The 12,330-nt window shown below is 37.6% G+C and overlaps 1 protein-coding gene across 1 annotated transcript in view; it reads left to right on the plus strand.

Annotated features, from left to right (window-relative positions):
• LOC130418249 (piezo-type mechanosensitive ion channel component 2) overlaps positions 1 to 12,330 on the plus strand; it is a 98,201-nt gene that overhangs the window by 16,789 nt on the left and 69,082 nt on the right. The window contains exons 3-7 of the mRNA XM_056744284.1: positions 561 to 686; positions 7,176 to 7,218; positions 9,345 to 9,507; positions 10,278 to 10,533; positions 10,646 to 10,859. Coding sequence (XP_056600262.1) covers positions 561 to 686; positions 7,176 to 7,218; positions 9,345 to 9,507; positions 10,278 to 10,533; positions 10,646 to 10,859 — 802 coding nt within the window. The remainder of the gene's footprint in view (positions 1 to 560; positions 687 to 7,175; positions 7,219 to 9,344; positions 9,508 to 10,277; positions 10,534 to 10,645; positions 10,860 to 12,330) is intronic.

The raw sequence follows: 12,330 nt of genomic DNA on the forward strand, positions 1-12,330 counted from the left end.
TTGTTTCATTAAGTCTGAACAAGTCACATCCCATGCCGATTTACAGAAGTAGTAGCTCACATTTTATTTCATCTGGCAGAGCTTCTCGTCGTCTGGATTCTTACGAATACGTCTCACTTGTGGCTAAAATGATCTCCATTAGGAAGCATTACATGCGATGGGCACGAACCTGCGCCGCATTGGAAAATATTGATTCCCGGTAGAGAAAACACTCTAAAAATACTTTAATACTTCATTTGACCTTGGTGTTATGCTATTTGAGAGCGCTGAAACAAAGTGGCTCTCACGATGAGCTTTTGTTCATCTTGCAAGTACAACAAAGAACACTTTCAGCATTAAACCTCGCTTGCTCTACAAAGAAAAACTGAAAAACAAAACTTTTCCGGTTACTTCACATATTATTTCCCCATAAAATTATACCTTACAGATTAACATTGTGACAACCCCTACAAAGACATCATATTTATATAATATTTACAGTATGATGTTTATATGATATTTATGATATTAATATTGTTGACAACTGATGTCTATTTCTATTTGTTTTTTTCCTCCTCCAGGCCGCACGGGGCATCTTCTGAAGTCTTTATGTTTCTCCAGCATGACCTTCCTCTTGTTCCACATCATCTATCAAATCACAATCCACAGTTTGCTGGCTGGGAAGTCTATTGAGCGTAGATTCAACTGTAAGTTCATACTCGCACATCTCTAAATGGTTTCACACCCCATTGTTGAAACGTATTGGTTTCTATAGCTTCTTTAACTGAGAGGGCATTGTGTCAGCAATCCAAAGTTCCGTTCAATAAAAAACAATACGGATAAAAAAATAGGTTGAATTCCCTATGAAAGGCTTTGGATAACTTCTATTGGAGATTCTACTTACCTCCAGTTTTGTATCGAGAAGCAATTTTTTCTCTAGGGGAGTTTTTTTACTTGAAGTAACATAATAGTTTCCTCAGATCAGTTTGTTGGTTTCTAAGATGTCCGGTTTTATAGAACTAGAGAATAATATTTCTTTCTAAACGTAAACTTGGTTCTCTTCAGTGAATCTCAGGTAAGTGCTAGGAATCGGAAGAAATGTATATATATATATATAAAAAAAGGGGTCTGCAACATGCTGTAGTGTAATGTAGTACCAATAATGATTTTTGAATCGTTTATTTATATATCATTTATACATTCTTTTTCTGACAATTAAGGTAATTTAAAAGCAATAGTTATATTCTGTTCTCATTTCTTCACCCTCATCTCATTCCAAATCTCCATATTTTGGCATAAATTATTAGTCATTCTTTATGTTTTTTCACAGGGTTTCACAAATATCTAACCAATATAAAGTTTAAATGCATGTCAACACAATTAATCTTTAAATTTAAAAAGTATTTTTTTTATAACAATGAATTCAGACATTCAAAGTTTCGGGAGGACATCGATAATATGACTGAGAAATGTCTCAGTGGTTTTGTGTTCATACAATGGAAGTCAATGGGGTTCAATGATGTTTGGTTGTATCAACATTCTTCAAAATATCTTCTTTTGTGTTTTGCTGAAGAAAGAAAATCATACAGATTTGAAATTACATGAAGGTGAATAAATGGTTTTTATTTTTTTTGGGTGATATTCAATACTGTATTATTTTCTATTCTTTATTGTAAATCAAAAAATAAATCTAATTGTTCCTTTAATTAGATTTTGTGGTGAAACATGATCTGCAAATTTCACAGTGAAGCTTCAGGAATTTGGGTTGATATTGCAGGGGAATGTAATGGTACTGTTAGATCTTTCTATCAGAGGAGGTCGTTGGTCTTACATGGGGGTCACTGACCTCTGAGATGAAAGTGAGATCTACATCTCTCCATTGATCTCAAGCATCGCTGCTTTCTGCTGAGCGCAGACGTTTTATCATCACTTCATCAGGTGTGAATAGTGTACCAGAAAAGAAGATGAATGAACACTATATTATACTGATAGACATTCAAAACTTTAATTCATATACGTATTGTGTATCCTTAGTTTTCAACACAGTTCATGTTGTTTGTGTTGGAAAAGGGGTTTAGCTTTAAAAATAGCTTTAAATAACTGTTCTTTGGACTCATGGGAAACCTTAGATGTCTTTGATCTCCTGCTGTTACTTGAAAAGATCAGACGCACATCGTCCATGTCATCCACAATTATTTACCATTCTTATGTTTAGGTTCCTGAAAATAGCATTCTTTCACAATGCTTTCCACCGCTTAAGACGGGCAGAAAAGTAGGCGGTAATGTTACTTTAAATACATAATACAATTTTTTGTATTTACCGTCAGAATACAAGTAAACAGAGTACAAGTTAGCATGTACATATTGTATACACAGACATAGATATGTATATGTAGATGTTCATCCAGAATGATTCCAGAACAACTTTAAGTAAATACATCCGTCCATCCCAAACCGACCGCGTGAAGATAGCGTGACTATAATCTCTGACATCACTTCATCACAAACTGTTAGTCACAGTCCTGCTGATAATGGTGCTTAGATATCATTCTTTTTCAGGGTCTTGACACTGACTTTAACAGGCTTCGATCCTCGTTAATGGACGTCTTGGAAACAATACAATTTCTCGAAGTCTTGGAGAAATCTGTAATATGTGCTGTGTTTTTTATCATTGCTAAATATAGTGGTTTTAATATATATGCACAAATGTGCTGTCAGTAAGTCTGTTAAGAGTCATTTATTGTGATTTGGTTGTAGAGCAAACATTGAGTGCTCAATGGAGTGGATCTGTATCTGTGTGAAGTGTGTGTGTGTGTGTGTGTGTGTGTGTGGGTGTGGGTGTGTGTGTGTGTGTGTGTGTGTGTGTGTGTGTTTGTGTGTAACAGGATCTCACTCTCAAGGGTTATTCAATACCTCATTACTTTCCTAATTTACTAAAAACACAGTCTGAAATATTGATTTGTTGTTACTGTAACTAATACAGACAGAAGTGATGAAGTGGATTTTCACGCATTAGATCTACAATAGACGACACTGATGTGAATAAGCGTTACAGTGATTACAGAATTACTTTCTAGTGGGTTACATTCATGCATTTTTGCAAATGCTTTTTTTCAGTAATCGAAATCACGATTAAAATATGATTAATCATGCAGCCCGCACAATTAATTGTATTTTGATTGGGATTTATGCTTCCCACAATTTACTGAGCCTAATCGTTATGATAATGATTGATGATTGATTGCATGTTTTGAAATACGGTGTTGAAGAAGTTCAATGGCAGCAGATTATAACATATTTATTGATTGTAAAGTATAGGTCTAATAAACATGCTGAAGTGAAATTATAAAACACAGTTCTGAACTGACAAAATAATCGTGTTTATTAATCGTGATTATGATTTTGAGCAAAATAATCGTGCAGCCCTAAAAAGTGATTTACAATCCAATCCATTCCAACTGTTTTAAGAGGTGACTACTTCATATAAATCTCTACGATATGAATTGCACTAAATTATTATAGTTAATTTGTTTTATGTATATATTTTAGTGGTGGGCATAGATTAATTTTTTTAATCTAGATTAAAATGGCTCATTTGAATTCTGCCGAAGGCATTCAGAATATGTGTGCTACCCAAATAATGACTAAAAGTAAGTCTTTGAGAACGGGTTTCTCAAGCCAGGTGGCGCATTAGACCAGGGGCTCATCTCCTGTTTCCAAAATGCATCACAAACTGCTTGAGAAAGCTATTCTACTATGATAATTGGTGATGAAAATTAAATTATGTTCAATAAGATGAACTTGTGTTTACTTCCGCATTAGCTAAGGGATGATTTCCGTTTAGGTGGTACTTGAGACTGGAAGAGCTCCTACAGTACATTTACATTTAGTCATTTAGTAGACGCTTTTATACAAAGCGACTTACAAAGAGTTAGGGAGCAACAAGCGATATGTCATACAAGAGCCATAATACATTAGATCTCAATACAAAGTTACTGGTTTCAACTAAAGCTAGACCAGTACCTGTTGAGAGAGTTTTTTTTTTAAACCAATTCCGCATTGCATAAGGTGCAAACAACCTTAGTCTTGTCGATGTTTCTATTGGGAAGCTTCTTAAAAATTAATATTCCCTGAAGCAAACCCGGCGGCTTCATAGCTGCATCCATGTTAGCACGTCACGTTTGATGCGGTAATTTCACAGTAACGTTATGTTGTGTTCAGACCAAACGCGAATGGCGTGTCAAGCGCGAGTGATTTATATGTTAATGCAAAGAGCCAATAGACCTACTTGCTGCGCGAATCGCGCGAATGAAGCCCTGGTTATGAGATGATGAGGCGGCTTCTTCTTCCGCGAATGACTCGAATCACGCGAGTTGAAAAATCTCGTTCTCGCCCCGTACAGTGCAGTTAAGATGGTATACATCCGCGCTAAAATATCAAGGTGAAAGTCATCATAGCTTGCGTAGTATAGACCCAGCTGCCAACCCAACTTTGAGAATAGATTAACGGCGACATTTTTTTTAACGCGCGATAATAGTCTCACTGCGTTAACGGCGTTAACGCCGTTAACGGCCCACCACTAATATATTTATATTATTTATTTTAGTTTAATAAGTGTTTGTTATTAAATTAAAAAGCAATAATAAAGACCTAACGCAAAACCCTGTGTAATCAGTGCAATCAGATTTTCTTTCGATAGCATTCTGTTAGAAGTTTTGAGTCACAGTCCTACACTCTGGCTTCTCCTGCTTAAACCTTTGACGTAAAAGTCTAAACTCCATGTTTATAAATCATAACTTTCATATGAGATCCTACAGTATATGTTCATAAATAGAGTCTGATACGTAACAATTATAAAAAACAATTTTAAATCACACAGTGCACAGCTTTACTAATCACATTTTACAATCCACTGATGTTTATGTACATTACTTTTTCTTTATGGCAAAAATCATTAGGATATAAAGTTTGCTGTTCGCTCTTTGGGACTAACCCACTCAAATTTGGTATCTTCGTATGTAAAGTTTAGAATTTCAGCTTTTGGGTTCATTTACTCTCTACAACCTCATTACAGCCAAAGGAGAGTGTTATGACAAACATGTTTCTTCATAGCAACGACCTTCTACAGCCTCTGATAAATGACTTCAAAGTTTGTCATATCCTAATTAATGGAAAGCTTATTAATTCAGTTTTCAAGCGATGTATAAATAAGACTGGTTTTGTTGTCCAGGGTCACAGTCAAACCGAATCAATCTATAATCATCAGAATGTAAGAAGTGATGAAAGACAACTGAAAGCTAAAGTAGAAGATGACTTCTCTTGAAAGAAAACCACCTGCTATATTAAAGATAAGACGTATAATAACATGATTGAGCGCTAGACACATTTATTTACAGTACAGTTGAAAGAAAAAGTATGTGAACCCTTTGGGCTTACTTGGATTTCTTCATAAATTGGTCAAAAAATGTGTTCTGATCTTCATCTAAGTCACAACAATAGAGAAACACAGTCTGCTTAAACTAATACCGCACAAACATTATACGTTTTCATGTTTTTATTGAACACAACATGTAAACATTCATGGTGCAGGGTAGAAAAAGTATGTGAACCTTTGGGTTTAATAACTGGTTGACCCTAGCAATAACCAGGAATAACCTCAACCAAACGTTTCCTATAGTTGCAGATCAGACCTTCACAACGGTCAGGAGAAATTTTGGACCATTCCTCTTTACAAAAGTGTTTCAGTTCAGCAATATTCTTGGGATGTCTGGTGTGAATCGCTGTCTTGAGGTCATGCCACAGCATCTCAATCGGGTTGAGGTCAGGACTCTGACTGGGCCACTCCAGAAGGCGTATTTTCGTCTGTTGAAGACATTCTGTTGTTGATTTTCTTCTATGCTTTGGGTCGTTGTCCTGTTGCATCGTCCATCCTCTGTTAAGCTTCAGTTGGCGGACAGATGGTCTTAAGTTTTCCTGCAAAATGACTTGATAAACTTTGGAATTCATTTTTCCATCTATGACAGTAATCCGTCCAGGGCCTGAGGCAGCAAAGCAGCCCCAAACCATGATGCCCCCTCCACCATATTTCACAGTTGGGATGAGGTTTTGATGTTGGTGTGCTGTGCCTTTTGTTCTCCACACATAGCGTTGTGTGTTCTTTCCAAACAACTCAATTTTGGTTTCATCTGTCCACAGAATGTTTTGCCAGTAGTGCTGTAGAACATCCAGGTGCTCTTTTGCAAACTTCAAACGTGCTGCAATGTTTTTTTTGGACAGCAGAGGCTTCCTCGGTGGTGTCCTCCCATGAAGTCCATTCTTGTTTAATGTTTTCCTTATTGTAGATTTGTCAACAAAAATGTTAGCATGTGCCAGAGATTTCTGTAAGTGTTTAGCTGACACTCTAGGATTCTTCTTCACCTCATTGAGCATTCTGCGCTGTGCTCTTGCAGTCATCTTTACAGGACGACCACGCCTAGGGAGTGTAGCAACAGTGCTGAACTTTCTCCATTTGTAGACAATCTGTCTTACCGTGGACACATGGACATCAAGGCTTTTAGATATACTTTTGTAGCCCTTTCCAGCTTTATGTAAGTCAAAAATTCTTGATCGTAGGTCTTCTGAGAGCTCTTTTTTGCGAGACATGGTTCACATCAGACAACGCTTCTTCAGAACAGCAAACTCAAAACTGGTGTGTGTTTTTTATTGGACAGGCCAGCTTTAATCAACACATCTAATCTCATCACATTGATTGGACCCCAGGTTGGCTGACTCCTGGCTCCAATAAGCTCTTGGAGAAGTCATTAGCCTAGGGTTTCACATACTTTTTCCACCCTGCACTATGAATGTTTACATGTTGTGTTCAATAAAAACATGAAAATGTATAATGTTTGTGCGGTAATAGTTTAAGCAGACTGTGTTTCTCTATTGTTGTGACTTAGATGAAGATCAGAACACATTTTATGACCAATTTATGAAGAAATCCAAGTAAGCACAAAGGGTTCACATACTTTTTCTTTCAACTGTATATGTTCTGCAGAAATTACCTAAATGACAAAGAAAATCAATTTGGCTGTTGTAGTTTAACGAGCTCCTGCACCACAGGCTGTTAAAAATGTAATTATTCTGTTCCTTCAAAGCCGATGTGGTGGAAAATGCAGTACAATAGGTAGTAAACCTTTATCTTTTCTATTTACCAGGTTCAGTGTGGGAGAAATCGATACGGCAGATCGGCTTTGAGAGGTGAGTCCTAAACTCTTCGTTTTTAACACAAGCTTGCGTATAAATGTCCTGGGAAAAGTTTTACAAATCTTTCATTTTTTAAATGAAAAGGTTTTACTGTACTTAATATTTTTACAGCCACTTTTTTTTACAGCAGGACGCAAAACCTCCAGCATCACTGTGAAAGAGTATTGATTTAGTTTTATATTCAAGCTTTAGGTGGAAAAGATATTTGTATTGCCCAGTGATTTGAACATAAAACAACTCATTGATTCATAAGCCAAAGAGTTTAATTGTTCAAATGTTGCTCTTTGATGTCTCTGCAGATTTGGTGGAGTTGTTTGTTGTGTTTAATTTTACATTATTGTAAGTCTTTATATTGTTAGAGTTGTATTCGGTAACTCGAATAATTTGTGACCTCAACGTTCCGGATGTTGCCATCACGGTTTCTTAGATCTTTGGTACTTGTGGTATTCTGAACACACCGTATCACTTAAAAACGTGTAAGAGCAGGCACATGCTGTAAGAGGGATGTGTTTTCCTCCGCTGACAGAGCCGGATAATATTACAGTCCACTTACATCAGTGTCTGCCTGTCTCCTGCTGTGGCTCCAAACTTCAACGTCCAAACTGGTGGTTTTCGGTGATGAGCGCTTAACCCGATTAAACGTGACCCGCTCCTGACAGGCTAATTTTTCAAAGCCTACCTTGATGTCCGCACGCCGCCGTAATTCTATTGGCTGCGGTTTTCTGAGTACGGGAATCTCCGACCGGCACCTTTTCCTAGCAGCCGTGGTCGGATGACTTGATTCACTGTAAGTGGCAGGAAGCTGGCTTGTAAACTGTTTATGATCCTAATTGACCTGTTAGTTGAGTGTAGGCATCTATCCGTCACATAACCGTGTACTCATGCTCGGCGCAGGTCACTCTGACAGGGGATCGTGGGAGATGAGTAAAAGCAAGGCGCAAAATTGACTAAAAGCTGGAAGTCGGGCAGATATTGGGTGAAGTGGATGTTTGGGTGTGAACATTGTACTTTGTGCAGATGATAAGATAGTGATCAGAGTAATGGCGTGTTTCGTTAACACGGAGGACATTGGAAGCTAGGTTCTGACTCTTTTTCTCAAGCGAAATTAATGAGAGGGAAGCAAAAGTTTCCATTCGCTCTCCATTCAATCTCATTGATGTTTAGAAGAATTTAACAAATACATCATGTGAAGTTCAGCACCATCTGAAGTTTTTCTTGTGACGCATTAATTAAAAATGTGTTAAATTCTACCTTTGCCATCTCAGCAGAGACTAAAATATTTTAAGAGTCATTTTGTGAAAAAGTTTTGAACATTTTGTTTTAGAATTTCATGTTTACTTGTAGGGCTTTAGAACCCTGTGGTAGTTCAATCAGCAGAAGGTTCAGTGTAATATATAATAGATAAATATAATGCAAAACCACATAAATCGTTCAATGTATGTGAGGTCATTCTGTTTTATGGTACAGTAGAATAAATTAATTTGAGTCTCTCATATAATAGTTGAGTTTGTTTTCTTTACAAAAATGACATGAATGGCATTAGGCAAACTTATTTTGAGTGCATCGAGAGTTAGAAACCATTCTGGCTCTTATTTTCTCTACCGTGGGAGTTTTAGAAGAACAGAGTATGTGTTTTATGAGAAACATTTATAGTCTTTTACTGCGGGGCAAGTCTGATTTTTATTGAACTGGGTGGAGAAGCATTTAAAACAGGGAATTCCAGCTCATAACAAATGTGTGGAAAATACTGCAGGAGAAATGTGCTTTCTCACAGATGCTGTGAGGTTTAACAGGAATTCTGAAGATGCCTGCGGATGTTTATTTGTTATAGTCATGATCACCTGTAACACATCTCATTCAAGAAAATATAGATAATGTAAAAGAATACCTTCAAGCCCAAATGTCTTTGCTCTGTTTTTATTTTCTCCTCATTCTTAACTTGATAAACTTACCAAAAATATTTGTTTTGTTATTTTACTTGTTCTTATTTTGCATCATTGTTTTAGTCCTGTTGTCAAAAGAACTGTTGACTGTTTTTGTGTCATGACCCGTTTGTTGAGTCTCGTCTTTTTGTGTTTATCATGTATGTGTTGTGTGCAGTAAAACTGTGTTTTTTGTAGTGTCATCGGTGCAGACGCAGGCAATGGCATTCGGGTTTTCCTCCCAGACATCGGCATGTTTATAGCGAGCCTGTCGGCGTGGATGCTGTGCAGAAGTTTGGTGCACAAACGTCCCACGGAAGAGATGGCCCAAGACAACCATGACTTTGATGCCGAAGAACAGGTGCGATGGCTACTGTCATCATTTGTTCACCCTCATGTTGGTCAAAACCTGTATGTGAATCTTTCTTCACTGGAACGCAAAAGAAGATATTATGAGAAATGTCTTGGTGGTTTTGTGTTCATACAGTGGAAGTCAATGGGGTTCAGTGTTGTTTGGTTATCCACTTTCTTCAAAATATCTTCTTTCGTGTTTTTTAGAAGAAAGAAAGTCACACAGGTTTGAAATGACATGAGGAGAGTTAATGATGGAAGGGTTTAGGTCTTTTTAACACACGCACATGTGCATACAAACTTGAAGCACATGTGCTCTCTAGACAAAAGTTCATCACAGCGGTGACCTCTGTTAGTGTCCACTCCCTAAAGAAAATTAACCATGGTTTTATTATAGACGGTTTCTTGGGAAGCATGCGTCTGGTCTGTGTTTGTTGATTCGGTCTGGGAAGTGACTAATAACATAACTGTTTATATTTATGTATATCAATATTAACAATATTTTATTGCATTGTAAGTGTATTGTGCTTTATGCTGTAGTTTTATTGCTGTTAAGTCGTGTGTGCTACCGTTGGTTTGTGTGCTAAACGGTTCACATATGGTGCTGTTAAAAGACTGTTTGTAATCAGTCTTTTAAATGTAAATAAAAATGTTATAGCTTAGATGTTGCTCTTTCATTTAATGGAGTTCACAGTTTTGTTTCAGCTTAGTCTCAGATGTGTCTGTTTGACCCATTATTGAGATCTCTTCTGAAACTCTTCTGATGTCATCTGTACACAGGACGACTGTGATGAGAAGGTGGAACTGGAGGAAGATGAAATGGTCATGGATGAAGACTTTGATGCTGAAGATGAAGCTGAGGATGAGGAGGATGAAGGGCTGGATGAAGAAGAGGAGGAGGAAGAAGTTCAGGAGAGTGCAAAGATGAAGGTTCTGCGTATTGTTGCGGGAATGGCGAGTAAAGTGAAAGAGGTCATCGGTAACTTGATAACAACAGCGGGACAAGTGGTGGTCACTATTCTGCTGGGATTAACAGGTCAGAAAGATCTCAACACACAAAAGGTCACTTCAGTGTCCAAATTTGCCAAATACAGAGTTTTTTTTCATTAAATCTGTTGCTAAAACAAATTTTTTGGTCTGGTCTGCAGGTATCATGCTTCCCTCTTTGACGTCTGCAGTCTACTTCTTTGTGTTTTTGGGTCTGTGCACGTGGTGGTCGTTCTGCCGGACCTTTGACACTCTTCTCTTCAGCTGTCTGTGTGTTCTCATGGCCATCTTCAGTGCTGGCCATCTCATCCTCCTTTATTCTAACCAGTTCCAGTTCCTTCAGGACGCCATCAGACCCAACGACAGCTACAGCAGGTCAGAGACGCTGAATCATGTCATCCAGTCAGTTCACTCGCCGGCCATCTTGATTCATTTAATCGTGCTTCGTTAATAAAGGGGGATCTAGATAGTGTGCAGTAGAGTAAGACAGTCTATCTCTGTCTGTCTCTGTCTGTCTGTCTCGTCTGTCTGTCTGTCTGTCTGTCTGTCTCTGTCTGTCTCTGTCTGTCTATCTATCTCTGTCTGTCTGTCGGTCTCTGTCTGTCTCTCTGTCTGTCTCTCCGTCTGTCTCTCCGTCTGTCTGTCTGTCTGTCTGTCAGACTGTCTGTGAGTCTCTCCCTATCTTCCACTGTTATTCTGCCTGTCTGTCAGAATTTCTGTCATTCTCTCCCTATATGTCTTTGTCTGCTTTTCTGTCTGTCTATATATTCCTATCTATCTGTCTATCTCTGAATGTCTGTCTGTCCTGTCTGTCTCTTTTTCTGTCCCTGTTTGTCTGTTGGTTTTTGTCTGACTAGGCAATGAACGTGCACTGTAGAGGAACAGAGTCTTTCTGTCCATGTTTGTCCCTGTCTGTCTGTCCCTCTTTCTTTCTCTATGTCTGTATGTTAATCGTTCTCTTTCCATCTTTCTGTTTGTATCTTTGTCTGTCTGTCTATATGTTTTTCTAAATAACTTTGAAACTTCTACACTTCTAGATTCAACACAGAATAGTGAATGTACAAATTAACCCAGTTTACAAGTTAACATACAATCGACAAATCTGTTAAATATATATTTTTGCATCATTAAGTAATGCCTTCAAAATCTACAAAAATGTTTAGATATACATAATTCTGTGTTGTGGACCATACATAAACATCTATTATGTATATTCAATTAAAAACAAAACTTTTATTTTTCATACACTTTTAGCATTTTGTAGGTCCTGCGAGGTAAACATATGAGCATGACTGGAAATTATTATTAAGAATTAGATTATTTGCTAAACAATTTACTGAACACACATAAGGTTATGCAACAGTGATAGACCTTGTCAGATGTCATATGTTTATCTATCCTTCAGTATAAATAATAGATGAGTATTTCCCATCATGCCCTCTAGTGTAGCACAGCCCGATCTGTTAGACAGACATGATTATATAGGTGCAAAAGATAAAAGGTCCTGTTTTCCATCTGTTCTGACAATACCCCGTCCACAAAAGCTCAATACATGTGAACCGTAAAGTGTCATGCTGGAGGTGTTTTAAGAGTTTTATGAGGCACATCTACCGCATGCTGTTTGCGTGGTGGCACCTTTGCTTTTGTTCCATTCATGCTATTCTTATTCTTACACCTTTTCAGGTGTTCTCCAATAAAATCTAGATGTATTTTGTGGCTTTTAGGAAAACTGAATGATACAGGCGGGTCAAGATGTTTTGTGATGCCGTTTGAAGCAGAGCATCTGTATAACTGCGCACATCCATAAACCAATCATGAATTTAATCACCAGTCGTCCGTCAGCGGT

This window comes from Triplophysa dalaica, chromosome 3 (genome assembly GCF_015846415.1).
Source record: "Triplophysa dalaica isolate WHDGS20190420 chromosome 3, ASM1584641v1, whole genome shotgun sequence".
In the NCBI taxonomy this organism is placed as follows: domain Eukaryota; kingdom Metazoa; phylum Chordata; class Actinopteri; order Cypriniformes; family Nemacheilidae; genus Triplophysa; species Triplophysa dalaica.